The sequence below is a fragment of the Schistocerca gregaria genome, chromosome 3, assembly GCF_023897955.1.
Source record: "Schistocerca gregaria isolate iqSchGreg1 chromosome 3, iqSchGreg1.2, whole genome shotgun sequence".
NCBI lineage: Eukaryota > Metazoa > Arthropoda > Insecta > Orthoptera > Acrididae > Schistocerca > Schistocerca gregaria.
In genome coordinates, this window is record NC_064922.1 from 885804853 (window position 1) to 885823910 (window position 19058).

The window sequence follows — 19058 nt, forward strand, 5'->3', positions numbered from 1 at the left end:
GATATGTGAGTGCCTCAAAGACTTCTTAAGTAATAAGTTGTTCTCAACTATGTATTCATCAGAGACAAGGATATTGTGAGGAGTTCCCCAGAGAAGTGAGATAGGACCACTTTTATTCTCTATATGCATAAATATCTGACAGACAAGGTGAGCAGCAATCTGAAGCTGTTTGCTGATGACGCTGTGGCATACAGGAAGTTGTCATTGACTGACTGTAGGGGGATACACAACTACTTCGCCAAAATTTCTAGTTGGTGTGATGAATGGCAACTTCCTCAAAATGTAGGAAATGTAAGTTAATGCAAATGAGTGGGTAAATAATCCAGTAATGTTTGAATACAGTGTTAGTAGTGTGTGCTTGACACAGTCACATTGGTTAAATATTTAGCCTAACATAGCAAAGCTATATGAAATGGATTGAGCACATCAGGACAGTAATAGGGAAGACAAATAGTCAACTTCATTTTATTGGGAGAATTTTAGGGAAGTGTTGTTAATCTGTAAAGGAGACCACATATAGAAGACTACTGTGACCCATTCTTGAGTACGTCTCAAGTGTTTGGGATCGCCACAGGGCTGGATTAAAGGAAGACATTAAAGCAATTCAGAGGCAGGCTCCTAGATTTGTTACTGATAGGTCCAATTAACATGTGAGTATTACGGAGATGCTTTGTAAACTCAAACAGGTATCCGTGGAAGGAACACGATGTTCTTTTCACAAAACACTATTTTGAAAAATTTAGAGAACCGACATTTGAAGTTGACTGCATAATGATTCTATATCGCCAACCTACATTTTGCTTAAGAATCATAAAAATAAGAAAAATTAGGGTAGCCTACACACAGTCCATTTGCACTCACTTCATTTGTGAATGGAATGGGAAAGGAAAAGAATAGTAGTGGTACAAGGTGCCCTCCACCATGCACTATACAGTGTAGGTTGAATGGAAACAATTCTGTTGAGTTGGTGAAGCCAACTAATATGATTACAAAATCTTGGTTCATTCATTCTCATCTCTGTCCCACATGGTCTTAATCATTCACAGATGTAAAAAGAGTCAAAATTTTATATTAACTGACTGAAGCAGCCACAGGTCTAATTCAATAAAGCATACTAACAACATATTATGACTAGTACTTATCTACTTAGACTGATAATTATGGGAATTAATTCTGAATTATTTTATTATGATGTAGTTCAAATTATATGTTACATTGTAGTGGGAATAACTAATCAGGTTTCATTTACATAAATTTGGAGCATTTTTTTTTCTTTTCTTTTTTGGTTTCCAATTTCCAGTCTCACGTTTGTTGGCAACTAGTTATAGATTTTTGTCCAAAACATAAAACTCCATTCTCACCCCTACACAAGCATGCATAATCTATGTAGAAATTGATTTCAGTTACAGTGTTGATATTCTGAATTTCACTGTTACCCAAGTTTTTTTGTAATTCCAAGTAGCATCAGCCCCAAAGGGCTCCAATTACTGGGGCTCTACTAGATTAGATTAGATTAATACTTGTTCCATAGATCATGAATACGACACTTTGTAATAATGTGGAACGTGTCAGGTTAATAAAAGATGTCTGTACAAGATATTACATTACACAAAATATTGCATGACACTAATGTTTAAGCTAGTTTTTTTTCCTTCTCCTCCCTTAATTTATATCTAAAAATTCAGCCAGTGAGTAGAAGGAGTTGTCATCTAGAAATTCTTTTAATTTATTTTTAAATGTTGATTGACGACTATCTGTCAGGCTTTTGATGCTGTTTGGTAGGTGACCAAAGACTTTTGTGGCAGCATAATTTACCCCTTTGTGTGCCAAAGTCAGATTTAACCCTGCATAGTGAAGATCATCCTTTCTCCTGGTGTTATAGCTATGCACACTGCTATTACTTTTGAACTGGGTAGGATTATTAACAACAAATTTCATAAGTGAATATATATACTGTGAGGATCCCTAGATCCTTAAATAGATGTCTTCAGGATGACCATGGGTGGGCTCCAGCAATTATTCTGATTACACGTTTTTGAGCAATGAATACTTTTCTACTCAACGATGAATTACTCCAGAATATGATGCCAGTGAATGAAAGTAGGCATAGTAAGCTAATTTACTGAGATTCTTGTCACCAAAAACTATAATTCTTATGTTGATTTGTACACTCTGTCCTCTGCTGTTCACACATATGTAAAACCACTGTAACAAAAAGAAATGTATAGTGCGTCCTTTACATTGCAAATGTATTTTTAAAAAAATATCAAAAAAATGTATGCTTCCTCAACAATGGTATAACATGTATCCTATATCACGAACATGAGTTAATGGATAAATAAATAAATAAAATGACACACATTCCCCTGCTAATACATTTTGCTTGCACTATGACTAGTAGAATTTGGAGATACTCAAATTAGTAGTTACTTTCTCCACAGTCAAAAATAAAATTATGTAAATGATACCTCAGAAACTACTCTGGTGTTAAACTATTACTTTAAATCCTGTAACTGCTCACAGGAAATGTTACACTCATATGCTCTGAGGTGAATATGTTGATGGCCTCATGCAAACTTTTACCTCTCAGCTCATGAAGTTATGTTTCTCCTCAGAGCACATTAATACATATAAACAGTCATATCGTCCCAGTGCTGTGAGAGGTCTGGGGTGATGTGTTATGATGGATGGACGAAGTGACACACAGAATAAAGAGGCTATTTACTTATTTTATTCATTTACGCATCTGTAAACAATGTAAATTGTATGGATGTTGTCAACACATAAATTCATAAAATACAGAGACAGAGAGAATAAAAGTACACAATTCCACACATAGATAGATACATACATATCTTGTCTCACTAAGTTACCCATTTGACATTGTATTTCACTGTTCTATTGAACATATTGTAAAATGGCTCTTAATTGCAACAATTAATAATTAGCATAATTGTCCAAAATTTACACATCATTTTAGGTAATCCTTTATGGAACAAAAATACTTTCCAAACAAATACTTTCTTTGTTCCATTGAGATTTAAGTTGTGGCTGGATCTGGTTCCATGTTCATGCAGAGACCTGTTCGTTGGGTACTGATCAACGTTCTTTTCAATGTAGATAACTGTTGGCATAATGTACTCACTTGGAACAGTCAAGATTCCCGTAGATTTAAACAACTTAGTGCAGTGAGTTCTCTCGCTACTTTTTGTCATAATTCGTACAGTCCTTTTTTTTTTATCTTAAAGATTGTTTGTCTGTTCTGCTCATTTGTTGCCCAGAATGTTTTCCCATAACTCATCACAGAGTGAACATATGCAAAATATGTTATGGTGCTTGAGCTACTACACACTGAATTTTTTATTCTAAGAGCAAAGCATATTGAAGCTATTTGTTTCCTTAGAGCAATGACACAATCAGTCCATTTTAGTTGTGCATCAACACGCAACCCTAGAAATTTTATTTCTCATATACATTCTATGACCTCATATTTCATTTTTAAAAAATTATTTGTGGTTTTCTGCTTATGTAGAAACTAATACTCTTGGTTTTCTTTAGATTTAAAGTTAAATTGTTGTTGTCTACCCATCTGCATGCATGCAGGAGTGTTTCTTCAGATTTGCCATTTAGTACACTTGGTGATGTTTCACAAATTAGCAAGCAATACTGTTCCACCTTGTTTGACACTCTGGGGAAAATCACTGATATAGATCAAGGGTATTGGTCCAAGCATGTTTCCTTGTAGGACTCCAACATTGATGTGTTCTGGGTCAGAAAGGTGTTTCATGGTATGATTGGAGTTTATTTGTGAGCTCTCTACCTATGGCACCCTGTTTTTTTTTAGGTAGATTAGATTAGTACTTGTTCCATAGATCATGAATACGACATTTCTGAATGATGTGGAACGTGTCAGGTTCATAAAAGGTGTCTATACAAGATATTACATTAGACAAAATATTGCATGACATTCAATATTTTTATTTTTATTTTATTTATTTTTTGTAGAGGTTGGGAAATTATTCACTTACTATATCAAGAAATTCATCTAATGAGTAGAAGGAGTTGCCATTAAGAAATTCTTTTAATTTCCTTTTAAATGCTATATGGCTATCTGTCGGACTTTTGATGCTTTTAGGTAAGTGACCAAAGACTTTTGTGGCAGCATAATATACCCCTTTCTGAGCCAAAGTTAGATTTAACCTTGAGTAGTGAAGATCATCCTTTCTCCTAGTGTTGTAGCCATGTACACTGCTATTACTTTTGAATTTGTTCGGATTGTTAATAACAAATTTCATAAGTGAATATCTACATTGTAAGGCTACAGTAAAGATTTCTAGCTCTTTAAATAAGTGTCTGCAGGATGATCTTGCATGAGCTCCAGCAATTATTCTGATTACACGCTTTTGTGCAATGAACACTCTTTTACTCAATGATGAGTTACCCCACAATATGATGCCATACGAAAGCAGAGAATGAACATAGGTGTGGTAAGCTAATTTAGTCAGATGTATATCGCCAAAATTTGCAATGAGGCTAATAGCATAAGTAGCTGAATGCAAACATTTCAGTTTTACTTATAGAATAACATATTAAAATATTTGCATATCCTCATGAATCACCCTGTAGAACTGCGTTATCTGATACACATCTGAGGTTATTATTAATATTGTTTGTCACATCATTAACATAGAACATGAACAGTAAGTGTTCTAACTCAGTTTCTTGGGGCATGCCTGAAGTTGCTTCTATGTGACTCTCCATCCAAAATGCATACTGTGCCCCCCCCCCCTCTCCCCCCACACACCAAAAACTCTTCAATCCAGTCACAAACTTTGTTTAATACCCCTTATGCTTACACTTCTATTCATAAACATTGGTGGAATGCTGAATCAAATTCTTTTTGGAAGTCAAGAGATACCATATCCATCTTACTGCCTTGATCCATGAATTTGGGGATGTAATGTTATAAAAGCACAAGATGTGTGATGAAATGGCAATGTTTATGAGATCTATGTTGGTTGTTGTATTGCAAAGAGTGATTCAGGGGTGAGTGTTGGAGGTCCAAAATAAAATGCAGAAGGTTTGAAGTAGAGAAACACCACCTCTGTAGCTAAATGGTAAGTGTCGCCACCTCCTGTGCTGAAGGGACCAGGTTGAGTTCCCACTTGCCTCCTCTAATTTTTCTGAGGTAGCGAGGTCTGGAATATGGTCCGTCCTGCCTCATAACGCCAATTAAGGAACTGTTTGAATCAAGAAACAATGACTTCAGGATTCATCTACTGGCAACAATAATGGGTGGAGGAATCAACAACATGCTGATCACCCATCTCACATTCGTAAGAGGGTTGTCCAGAAAAAAAGAGTTGTTTAGTTATACAAAATTAAAAACCACAATATTTATTGGAAAAAAACAATTCTGTTACATAAATGCAGCTTCTTCCACTTCTCTACATAATCACTTCCTAAATTTAAACATTTGTCCTATCTAGCCATGAACTTCAGAATTCCTGTGACGCTCTCTTCTGTCCCCAGTTCATTAAGCTAATTCTTTGGAGATTTTCACGCCAAAAGTCACTACAATCAATGCAAATTATTTCTGTGAGACTCTTAAGAAAACTACAGTGTGCCATTCAAAACACTAGGTGAGGAATGCATTCTAGAGGAATTGTGCTTCTTCACCACAATGCCTGTCCTCACACGGGTTGTGCAACTCAACAACTGCTGAATCAATTCAGGTGGGAAATTTTTTATTGTTAACCCTACTGGCTGGACATTGCTCTTAGCAATTTCCCTAAGAATTAATTGACCACCCAGCTTAATGAACTGGCAGTAAAAGAGTATAAAATGGAATTCTGAAGCTCATGACCAGATATGACAAATGTTTAAATGTAGATGGTAACTATGCAGAGAAAAGGAGGAAGCTTCATGTCTGTAACAGAACTTTTTTTTCTAATAAATATTGTGTTTTTCATTTTGTATAACTAAAGGCTCTTTATTTCTGGGATGAGCCTCATTTGATCACTCCTCGTGCTGCCTCATAGGCAGCAGTCAGCTAGACAGAGCAGACTTAATATCTAATCCATGAATAATGTTTACATTGCACTTTTATGCTGTCTGATATGAAGGATGTCATTGTGTTTGAGATACTTCCATTATATTTGAGTTTAAAATATGTTCTTGAAATTTGACAACAGATGGGCATCAATATCAATATATGGGTCTATGAATCATCATCCACATTTCCTCACTTTCTGAACCCTCTGTATTTTATCCTGGACCTCCAGCACTCACCCTTGTATCACTGTGTACCATACACTATGAGCTCTAACAACAACAGAGTAAAATTTATTTAGTGCTGCATTCCTACCCTCTTCCTTTACTGTCTCTCATTTTCTTAGATTATGTCTCTGCTCTTCACCCCTCTAACATTAACTTGTACATATACACAGCATGTTGAAATCCCATCATGAAGGAGAGCCTTCAGGGATGTGGAACAAGTCACATTAAACATTGACTGGCAGAAAGGGATAGCGCACGCAACTATGGCAAAGCTTGCCACATTTCAGCTTCATGCTTCTTCAGTCAGTTCATGTCAGCAGATACTGCAGGCTATTCCATTTGGGATTCAACCCCTCTTGTAGAAGGTAATCCTGAGGTTGTCACAGTGTGCTCCTGAATTATCTTGAAAGACACCCACATTACTGAAATGAGTTCTATTCCATATTTTCCCCTGCCATCTTCTTTGCACCACACAGGATTTGGGCATTTGTGCTCATGTCTGTAATGGACTGTCTGGTTTGACACTGTGTTCCCACCTGCATCCAGAATGGTTGAATGCAATGCTCCTGCGTTCTGCTTGGAGCACCTATGAGAAATAATTTGTAGGTAATGATCATCAGCTGGTATTGTTAATTGTGAGCAAGCAATATGAGACAGATCTTCACTATTTTGCTCTCACAATAGCAGTCAGATACACAAATGACATTGGTACAGTGTATACCAATTTGGTGGGCTGCTTTCCTTGCTAACAACCCACTTTGCAATAAAGAAACAATATGTGCATGGTCTATGCTTGAAGTAAATCTTTTGTAAATGACTGCCACATTCTCAGATGTATGAAACAACTAAATTAAAAAATGTAAAGACAGGAACAAAGTAGTGTTAGCAGGAGTTTGTGTATCTTTGGTTGACAAGTAACAGAACCATTGTCATGTTTTAGTAATGTAAGTAAAGTAAATGTTTACAGTTTTTGTGCCTGAAATACGCTATATGTAGTTTCTACATATATGTGACATTAACTGTCTGCTAGAAATAAATATCAAGTGAATGGGTGCTGTATTAAGGCACTGGATTTGCATTTGGGAGGCACAGTGTTCAAACACTCATCTGGCTATCTAGACTTTGGTTCCCACAATTTCCTTGTCACTAAAGTGAATAGTGAGATGGTTACATTAAAAAGGTAACAGCCAATTTCCTGCTCTGTTCCACTTTATGTATGTTTGTGCAGATGTGATCATATCATTGTTTGTATTGACATGTCCTTTGACGACTATCGGAAGATGTGAGGAACTGCGGGTGGCTCATTAAAAATACAGATCAACAGAAAAGAAGTCAGTGACCAAGGTCAAAATTAACGCCTTTAAAAGTTTTAAAACTGTACTTCTAGAAGGTTTCAAATTTTACATATGAATTGAGTTTTCATCTTAATGTGAAACCTCTTTCAGGAATGTCATCTGAAATTTGAAGATTTCTCTCATCCAGGTCTGCCCTGTGTTATGAACGAAAAACTGGTTATAAACCATAAAATTTTCATTAATGGCATTATGCCATCTGTACAGTCTTACGTTTGTCAACATCAGTTCTAATACGACAAAAGTTTCTTGTTCACCATAAGCATTGAAATTATGTGGTGATACAAAACTGACACACAACATGGTACCATAACATCATTAGGTTATTTTTATGTTCTATCTTTCGCAAGTTTTTGTGATTTTTTTTTCTCCTGTATTTATACCGTATCATACAAAGTCATGTCATTTGAGTACATCTTTTACGCTCTTCCAGGAGACTCTCAGAAGGTATACCCCGGCGTGCGCGTTACACCGAACAAGAAACAGTTGTGTAAATGCAGTTATAGAGTTCTGAAAAACAATGGTACCTTTCCATCTCGTACGCTGTCCTTGGTTAAGGAAACGTCGAGTAAAAGCAGATTGCAGTAAAACCGGGCGCATCGTACCTGCAAGAGTGTTCATGACGTACATTCAGCCATTAGGCCTACAACTTGACTGCTATAAGTAATTATAGCGATTTAATTTGTTGCTTTATTTCAATATACACGAGACGTGATAGGCATTTGTAAATAAACACAATGTATACATACAGCTAATTTGTATTGGACTTGTATCACAAGGTCAAACACGCATTTATATTAGGATGTTTCGTAATGGCAGATTATTTCAAAGTTCAACGACAGTTTTTAACTTTTAAGTTGTTTTGGTAGTGCACCGTACTGGCGGCACTACGTTTTACTTGTAGTATACCACAAGTGTACTTTCGCTACTTCCAATATTTGTTTTTAACTATCCGATATACGTACTTTCGCAGTGGCGTCGGATTATTATCGACAAATGTGATCTTTGAGGGGAAATCGATAAACGGCTAAACGATTGCATATTTGCATCCGTAAAATCTCTCACAACAGCTGATCATAAACCGACATTTAACACACAATATTAGTTTGTAGAAGATCTATGGCAATGACGCGTACGGCAACTAACGCACACGCATGCTTCACCAGCACACTTGTAGGAGTAAGCACGAATATACTTGAGTGTACAAAGGAAAAATTTGCTCAAGCATCAGGCTTGTACAAGCAGCTCAAGGCTTGATCGAATTTTGATTATGCATGTTTGTGAAAGGGTTCAAACGCGTGAATGCTTGAGCGTGTGTAGCAACAATAAGGAGTCTTGCACAAGCGTTCATCAGTCCGAGTCACTCTGCACAGCCTGAATGTCTTCCGTTTTCGTTTATTTTCTTTTCTTATCGACACTGTAAATGGGGTGAATAGGATCATAGGGGTGAATAGGATCAATCATGATGGCAAAATTTTAAAACAATAGAAACTACACAGGATCGCAATAAAATATGGAAACCAGTGCGTCAATGGGTAGTATTGCCCTTCAGGAACACATTCACAAAGATTTTATGTTTCAATAGTGGCTATCCTGGCTTCTAGAGAACTCTAAAAATGTGGGAGGGGATTCCCATGTTTATGTATGTTCCGAAAACTTGGTATACAGTGGTGTGTGGTCGCGAGTTGAGTATCATCAAAATCTGTGCATCTACTGAGAACTGTGTTCTGAATTCAGATCCTGCTTTGTTTTTGGTGAGTATTAAATATATTTCCTGATTTCATTTTTTTTTTCGCTCGAACGAATGCACTTAAAAAATGGGGTGAACAGGATCAGAATAAAATAACACTATTATTGGGCTTACATTTGGTTATGGGATACTACCTGCTTGTGTTTTGAATGTTTGGTTGTACTGAATTTCCATATTGATTAAAATGCCCAGAAATTACATTCCTGACCCTTGTGGGAAACCCTACACAAAGAGAAGCAAGAATGAATTAGCCCAAGTCATTGCTGCTGTTAAAGGAGGGAACAGCATTAAGCAAGCTGCCAGAAATTTCAGCATTCCATACACAATTCTCCACTGACATTTGAGGAATAAGAATGTGCGCCCCCCCCCCCCCCCCCCCCAAGGGGACAATCTCCACTCTCCGCAGATGAAGAGGTGTTGATTGTGGACAGGCTCACTATTTGTGCCAAGTGGGGCTTTCCATTTGACCGGTTGACTGTGAGATTGTTTGTCAAAGGATTCTTGGACCAGAAAGGTAAAATTGTTAGAAAATTCAAAAATAATTTACCTGATCACGAATTCACTGTTAGCTTTTAGAAGAGGCACAAAGAAAAATTGAGTCTAAGACTTCGCCAGAACATAAAAAGAGCATGTGCTTCTGTGTTGAGAGCTGTCCTGATGGAATATTTTGATAATTTATAGAAGGAAATTAAAGATGTTCTCCCCAGTAATATTGTGAATTTCGATGAAACGAACTTAGCAGATGATCCGGTACGTGCAAAAGTGATTACAAAAACAGGATCAAAATATCCTGCGAGAGTCATGAATACCTCCAATAGGCAACATCAATTATGTTTGCTGCTGCAGCAAATGGAAAACTGCTGCCTTTGTATGTTATTTATTGCTCAGAGCACTTGTATGCTTCAAGGACTTCATGGATGGAAAGACACCAGATTTAATAGAAGTGAAAGTGGGTGGTTTGATGCTCAGTGTTTTGATGACTGGATTATCACAATCGTTTTGCCTTATTATAGGAAGTTAGAAAGCCCAAAAATTTTAATCAGCGACAACCTTTCCACTCTTCGTTCAATGGCTTCAGTCAAGGCTAGTGAAGAGAATGGTGTAAGAATGATTTTTCTTCCCAAAAGCTCTATGCGTCTCGGTGTAAGAATGATTTTTCTTCCCAAAAGCTCTACGCGTCTCACTTAGCTTCTTGATGTGGCAGTTTTTTGTCCACTGAAGACCAGCTGGCGAATCATTCTCCTAAAATAGAAGTTGTGTTCCGGTTGTAAGGAGACCATCATTCCAAAGGATACGTTCCCCCAATTACTAAACCAGATTGTGAGGGCTCTGGAAGTAAATGCCGAAAGAAATATCTAGGCTGGTTTCGAGAAATGTGGCATTCTGCTGTTCAATCACAAGAGAGTAATTAACAGAGTTCCTGGTGTTGAAGATGATGGCGAAGGACCTGTAAATCCACTGGATGTTGATGGAGCCCTCATAGAATTGCTCCAAGAATTTCGAGGGAGCAATGAAAGACCTATGAGACAACAGCGAACCAGGGTTCCAGTGCAGGCTGGGAAAAGTGTGTCAGTTCATGATTTCCCTGATGATGAGAAGAGTGACGCCTCAGAAAAAAGTGACGATGTTTCTGGAGATAACAGCACACCAACTTTCTCCACCAATCAACGTGAGAACCCAGGCGAGGACACAAGTGCAATCAGTGGGTGTGAAGTCTTTTCGATTTATAAACTTCAGCCTGGTGACTTTGTCATTGTTAGATTTGACACAAAAAAGGGACACAGGAGGTTCATAGGCACAATTGTCACTGTAACTGAGTCAGCAATGACTGTTAAGTACCTTCAAAATAGCGTTGGCTAAAATAACACTGTCTTTGTTTTCCCGGATGTAGATGATGTATGTGAGGTGACCCCAATACAAGTGGAGAGAAAGATAAAAGTCACTAATATTCAAAGGAGTCAACACACCTTTTTTGTGGAGCCCATTTTTTTAGAATAAGTTGTAGCATTATTTTAAGTTTCCTACATAAAATATATTTTTTTCAATAAAATAATTATAATCATATTTATACTTCTTTTTTCAGTTTTGCAATCATATTTTACTTTTTAAAAAATAAGCCAGTGTTTCTAATCACAAAATAAGCGTCTTAATGGAATAATTTTGGAAAATACTATGACTAATCCTATTCACCCCAACCTTCAGAACAATAGCATCACGTTAACTGTGACATGTCAAGAAGAATTTATTAGGAGACGAAGTATTGGCAGAAGTAAAGCTGTGAGGACAGGGTGTGAGTTGTGCTTGGGTAGCTCAGATGGTAGAGCACTATCCCATGAAAGGCAAAGGTCCCAAGTTCGAGTCTCGGTCTGGCACACAGTTTTAATCTGCCAGGAAGTTTCAATAATTTATTAGCCCTTATGAAAACAATGAATACAAAAATTATCATCATAAAATGAAGAAGGACCCTGTCTATGAGATACTTCTTGTAAAATATGGGCAGATCCAACAGCAAGAAAAGATACTATCATGAAACAAATAAACATGGACAGAAAACCAACCAACTGGATCTCCCCAGGATCATAAAATCATCTCAAAGGAGGAGAGAACTTTCCTCTTTTAGCAAAACTGAACTAGCCTGTTGTGAAGAATTAAAACAATTGTTCATATAAAACGATATCTAAGAACTAGTTAGTGTAGCCAAAATGCTACAAAGTGATAACCTCCTCAAATAATCGTCAAATAAAAGCAAATCCAGGTGGCAAATCGATAATACGAACATTGGTAGAGGAAAATAACAGCCAAGTGACATTAATATAAAAGTAAATGGAAACTTATTCTTTATTAAAAAAGATGCAGCAGACGAATTCAACCACTGCTCCACAAAAACAGTTGAAAACCTGATGGACCACCTCAAGAACAATCGTTTCCTAAAATTAGAACCAAATGTATGCCCTGACACACTAATCTTAATATCAGCATCAGAAACAGAGCTAGAAAAAATAATTCATAGCAAAACAAAGAAAAAATCATCTGCTGGACGAGACCAAATTCCATGCTTTCATCGTCATCATTGCAGCAACTATATCAGTAAACCACTGGCTCGTGCAAACCCTCTTCACTCCTGAATGGTACATTTCCTTGTAAGCTCAACACTGCAAAAATCATACCTGTTTATAAAAATGGAAGTAAAGAAGGTCCTAGTAACTACTGACCTGTTGTGGTGCTCTCAATATTAGTAAAATATTTGAATATATTTTGGCCATTAGACTTAAACCATTTCCAAACAAAGCCTTGTTTGGCTTCCAAATAAAGCAAACTATTGTTGATGTAATACATGGCTGATTAGATTTTACTCTAGAACTGGTCGACAATAAACTTCCATCCATAGTTATTTTTCTAGCCCTCACATAGACCTCTGATATAGTTCATCAGAGCATCATGCTGCAAACAATGTATTCCTGTTGAATAATATTGAAATATCAGCAGCTGTAGGTTGGATTAAATGAAATCAATCCCTCAGGAACAACCACACCAGCATATTCCTCCGCTCAAATCATAAAGCAGGATGTCCGCAAAGGCTCAGTCTTAGGCCTCTTGTTGTTTTTACTTAATATAAATTATCTTCCATAAGCGCCTTAGACAGCACTGAACCTGCTACAGAAGAAACTCCAGACAGCTGTAGACAGTATCGCGAAAAAAACCATGCTTTGGCTTTGGTTGTATTAGTTTAGTTTATTTTAGTATCACATGGTACTATGTCACTTACATCATGTACCATCCATCACAATGTTCTGTTGAAGGATTACCCTTTTTCATGAATCTGGATTGTATGCAATTCCCATCGCCATGTAGAATTTTGTGGACCAGGTATACTGTGTCACTCTCATGCAGACTTCTCTGAAGAGTCTTCTTTGTTGCAGGAAATTGCTAAGGCTTTCTGGCAAATGAGTTGTACCAAATTATCAGATGACGACTGAACACATGTTTTCACTTTCCAGGTGTTTATTTCATAACTGCATTTACAATTCAGTCCATTAACATGACACTAATACATCCTTTCTCTATGATAACTCGAACAAGAGGCCCCCCACAATCTAACAGTAATACAAAAACTTTCTTATATTACACTATAAAAGCAGGATTTATTTTTCTCATAAGAGATTCCATAATAACATCATAATCCCATTTATTCTGCGTGTGTCTTCTAGGTCCATGATTATGACGATGTTTGGTTCGTGGGGCAATCAACTACATAGCTATCTGTGCCCGTACAAATTTCCAATCTTTACTCAGTCCAATCTCGCCACTTCCATGAATGATGATGAAACGACGAAGACTACACAAACACACAGTCTCCAGGTGGAGAAAACCCCAATCTGGCAGGGGGAATCGAACTCAGGACCCTGTGATCCAGAGGCTGCAACGCTAGCCACTAGACCACAAGCTGCAGACTTCTGGGGCCATGAGTGCATACCAGATGCCCAGCAGGTAGTCGGCATTCTCCAGACTTCTGCACACTGCAGCTACATGTTTCCTCATGTGCCCCCTCTGTAGCAGTGGGTATTGTATGCATAGAGGTCTGTCGATATTTGGCCCCCCTACGTTACTTAAACATTTCTAACATCTTAAGCTGACGTGAGAAGTCTTCATATAGCAGACCAGGAAGTGACGAACAATACAACATTGTTATCAGTGTCCTGCTGCACTACAATAGAATGGAAGACCAACTGAACTCATGGCTTAAAGATGGCAGGCTGCTTCTTAATGCAGAAAAGACAGTTAGATTAACTTCTTACATTGTCCAAATTAGAAATCCACTGGTACCAACTACACTCCTGGAAATGGAAAAAAGAACACATTGACACCGGTGTGTCAGACCCACCATACTTGCTCCGGACACTGCGAGAGGGCTGTACAAGCAATGATCACACGCACGGCACAGCGGACACACCAGGAACCGCGGTGTTGGCCGTCGAATGGCGCTAGCTGCGCAGCATTTGTGCACCGCCGCCGTCAGTGTCAGCCAGTTTGCCGTGGCATACGGAGCTCCATCGCAGTCTTTAACACTGGTAGCATGCCGCGACAGCGTGGACGTGAACCGTATGTGCAGTTGACGGACTTTGAGCGAGGGCGTATAGTGGGCATGCGGGAGGCCAGGTGGATGTACCGCCGAATTGCTCAACACGTGGGGCGTGAGGTCTCCACAGTACATCGATGTTGTCGCCAGTGGTCGGCGGAAGGTGCACGTGCCCGTCGACCTGGGACCGGACCGCAGCGACGCACGGATGCACGCCAAGACCGTAGGATCCTATGCAGTGCCGTAGGGGACCGCACCGCCACTTCCCAGCAAATTAGGGACACTGTTGCTCCTGGGGTATCGGCGAGGACCATTCGCAACCGTCTCCATGAAGCAGGGCTACGGTCCCGCACACCGTTAGGCCGTCTTCCGCTCACGCCCCAACATCGTGCAGCCCGCCTCCAGTGGTGTCGCGACAGGCGTGAATGGAGGGACGAATGGAGACGTGTCGTCTTCAGCGATGAGAGTCGCTTCTGCCTTGGTGGCAATGATGGTCGTATGCGTGTTTGGCGCCGTGCAGGTGAGCGCCACAATCAGGACTGCATACGACCGAGGCACACAGGGCCCACACCCGGCATCATGGTGTGGGGAGCGATCTCCTACACTGGCCGTACACCTCTGGTGATCGTCGAGGGGACACTGAATAGTGCACGGTACATCCAAACCGTCATCGAACCCATCGTTCTACCATTCCTAGACGGGCAAGGGAACTTGCTGTTCCAACAGGACAATGCACGTCCGCATGTATCCCGTGCCACCCAACGTGCTCTAGAAGGTGTAAGTCAACTACCTTGGCCAGCAAGATCTCCGGATCTGTCCCCCATTGAGCATGTTTGGGACTGGATGAAGCGTCGTCTCATGCGGTCTGCACGTCCAGCACGAACGCTGGTCCAACTGAGGAGCCAGGTGGAAATGGCATGGCAAGCCGTTCCACAGGACTACATCCAGCATCTCTACGATCGTCTCCATGGGAGAATAGCAGCCTGCATTGCTGCGAAAGGTGGATATACACTGTACTAGTGCTGACATTGTGCATGCTCTGTTGCCTGTGTCTATGTGCGTGTGGTTCTGTCAGTGTGATCATGTGATGTATCTGACCCCAGGAATGTGTCAATAAAGTTTCCCCTTCCTGGGACAATGAATTCACGGTGTTCTTATTTCAATTTCCAGGAGTGTATATCATCGGAAAATAATAATGATGAATTTGACAATGAAACTACATATTTGGGGGTTCCCATAAAATGCACTCATACTTAGAAGAAGCACATTGATTTAACTATAACAAAATCTTGTCAAATATGTTTTACAATCAGATCAATAAGGTGTGTTTATAAATGTGAGTACACTGATAACAATGTAGTATGATCTTTTTGTTTAATACTTAATTACAGAATTGGTTTTGGGGGTCAAAGTTGTGAGTCAGTTATTTAAACTTCAAGAGAAAATAGTCAGAACAGTTTTATTCAGACAGCAAAGAGAAACATGTAAACTGCTATTTAAGAAGCTGAATATATTGCCCCTTCCATGCCAATCGATAATAGATATATTGCATTTCACTAAGAAAATCATTAACAAATTTGACAGAAATATAGATTGCCACCATCATGACACAAGATGAAAAACCTCGAGTCGAGAGCAGTCATGTACCAAACAGTTCTATCTTGTGACTCAGGTTTTACATATCTGATGGGAAAGAATGACCAGGAGAGCATCCGGTGGTCTGCCTCATGTATTGCTATATCCAAATGGTGCATAAATGTTAATCTACATTCAGATCTGATGATGGCACCTTTAGTGCGCTTAAATCGGTTATCCAGTAAACAGTATTTAAGCGATCTTGGCGTTTAAATTATTTTCAAAAACAAATAAAGGACTAATTACAGTAGGGAAAAAAAGAGAAAGCATTTTTAAATCAGTGCTCTTCCAGAAATTTAGGAGGAACTGAGGTATGGGAGGCAGCTAGCCAGTAATATTTATTTTTAGTGGTACTGTTAAAGTTGAAATATCTGATATGAAACTTCCTGGCAGATTAAAACTGCGTGCCCGACCGAGACTAGAACTCGGGACCTGTGCCTTTCGTGGGCAAGTGCTCTACCATCTGAGCTACCGAAGCACGACTCCCGCCGGTTCTCACAGCTGTACTTCTGCCTCTATCGCGTCTCCTACCTCCTGCTCTTTCTGGGTGATTTCAATGAAGATAGATCATATGAAACAGTCTAAGGCTTATCGTGTGGATAATAGTAACTATTACTTGTCTTCTGCAACTCTACTCACTCATCCACAAGATAGAAAGCATAATAGTAACAACTGTGGAAGATGACTGCAGGTATTAATGCAGAGATTTACCCAATTCCTCTCTTAGATACTATTGATACAAATCATTTCATCAAACTGAGGTGACACCAGCGTGTTGTAACTTAATCAAAATTCTCAGTTCTTCTTGCTTTGCGTTTCGAAATATCTCTCGAAGTGTTGACCTGCTAAAGGGGTTGCTAGCATAATTTCACTCAGCACAGTACTCTGCCACAATCTTAAGCGGCAGTATAGCAAAAAGAAGTAATCCCTACTTATTTTAAAGAAAAATGCAGTCAGAATATTGTGTTACACTGATAATAGAAGGTTTTTCAACTGTGCCCTCAGTAGCACAGGGGTTCTTGCACTTGTTTTAATTCTTAATATAACATGTGGTTCATAACAAGAGTGATAATAGAGGTGAACTGTAGAATTCACTACCACAATACACTGAGATAACAAAATTCGTGGGATAGCGATATGCACATTTACAGATGGCGACACAAGGCATAAAAGGACAGTGCATTGTACTCAGATGATTCATGTGAAACGGTTTGCGACGTGATTGTGGCCTCAAAACGGGAATTAACAGACTCTGAACGCGGAATTGTAGTTGGAGCCAGATTCATGAGACGTACCATTTCGGAAATCGTTAGGGAATTTAATATTCTGAGATCCAGAATTTCAAGAGTGTGCCGAGAATACCAAAATTCAGGCATTATTTCTCAATGCGGAAATCGCAGTTACCGACGGCCTTCACTGAACGACCGAGAGCAGTGGCTTTTGCATAGAGTAGTAGTAGTAGTAGTAGTAGTAGTGTCAGTGCTAACAGACAAACAACACTGTGTGAAATAACCCCAGAAATCAATGTGGGACGTACGACAACGTATGTATTAGGACTGTGCGACAATACTTGATGTTAATGTGCTATGGCAGCAGATGTCCGACGAAAATGTCTCTTCTAACAGCACGGCATCGTCTGCAGCGCCTCTATTAGTCTCGTGACTATATTGTTTGGTCCCTAGACGACTGGAAAACTGTGGTCTGGTTAGATGAGTTCCGGTTGTAATTGACAAGAGCCGATGATAGGGTTAGAGTGTGGTGCAGACCCCACGAAACCGTGGATCCAGGTTTTCAAAAAGGCACTGTGAAGCTAGTGGTGACTCTATAATGTTGTGGGCTGAGTTTACATGAAAAGGACTGGGTCCTCTGGTTCAACTGAACCGATCATTGTCTGCAAATGGTTATATGCAAGCACTTGCAGATCATTTGCAGCCATTCATGGATGGAAATTTTATGAATGACAATGCACCGTATCACAGGGCCACAATTGTTCACGATTGATTTGAAGAACCTTCTGGACAGTTCAAGCCAATGACTTGGCCACCCAGATCGCCCAGGATGGATCCCACTGAACATTTATGTGACATAATGCAGAGGTCAGTTCGTTCACAAAGCCCTGACCTGGCAACACTTTCGCAGTTATGGATGACTATAGAGGCATAGTGGCAGCATAGCTCAGTATTTCTGCAGGGGACTTCCGACTACTTGTTGAGTCCATGTTACGTCAAGTTGTTGCAATACATTGGGCAAAAGGAGGTCCAACACGTTGTTAGGAGGTATCCCATGACTTTTGTCACGTCAGTGCACTAGTGTAAAGCTTTTGAGATAAACTGTGAATCACCATCTACAGTTCAGAACGGAGTTTTATATTCTCATGCAGAAGTGTATGGAAAGTTGTTGGTAGACTTTAGGCAGTGAATTGAAAATCCTGTCGCTGAAACAAACTAAACTGTGGTTCATTGGTTGCACTTGTAAATTCTAAGAATATGTTGAGATTCAATCATGTCTAACTATAAAAAGTATTATCTGTAACTGTTCAGATTTGTATATTACAAAAATGAGGTACTTTATTTGCCTTCATGAAATCCTCTTTCAGGACAGCTGTTCAGTGTGATTTCACTCAATGCTTGTTCCAAAAATGCTCTAGAGAATACCAGCTCCTTGCAGCTTTTTCCAGTCACCAGGAATCCTAAGGCTCCCTTCCATGATCATTCAATTTACCAAATTTTACTGTTTCCCAAGTATTTGACTGTGTATGGTGTTGTTTGACGTATTTGTCAAATGTAGAGTGTGTTTGACATGTTTTCCAGAAATTGTGACTAATAGAAAATTTGACAAGATGGCGAATGGTGTTTGTGTTGATTTTTCATCACATATTTTAGTAAAAATAGTTTTATTATAATTTATCTCACTGTATTGTGAGTTTCCATAACTATGGAAACTACGACAGCGATAAAAAGAAAAT

General features: G+C 39.1%; 1 protein-coding gene across 6 annotated transcripts in view; it reads right to left on the reverse strand.

The window, feature by feature from the left end:
* LOC126355076 (NAD-dependent protein deacetylase sirtuin-3-like) overlaps window positions 1-8720 on the reverse strand; it is a 60656-nt gene extending 51936 nt beyond the window's left edge. For 2 of the 6 annotated variants that reach the window (XM_050005260.1, XM_050005258.1), the window contains exon 1: window positions 8159-8363. In XM_050005260.1, the coding sequence (XP_049861217.1) occupies window positions 8159-8166 (8 nt within the window). In that variant the 5' untranslated portion in view covers window positions 8167-8363. Of the gene's footprint in view, window positions 1-8158; window positions 8367-8596 lie in introns of those variants that run through there. The other 4 variants (XM_050005255.1, XM_050005259.1, XM_050005256.1 and 1 more) reach the window with 4 other exon arrangements.
* Window positions 8721-19058: the final 10338 nt, after the last annotated feature.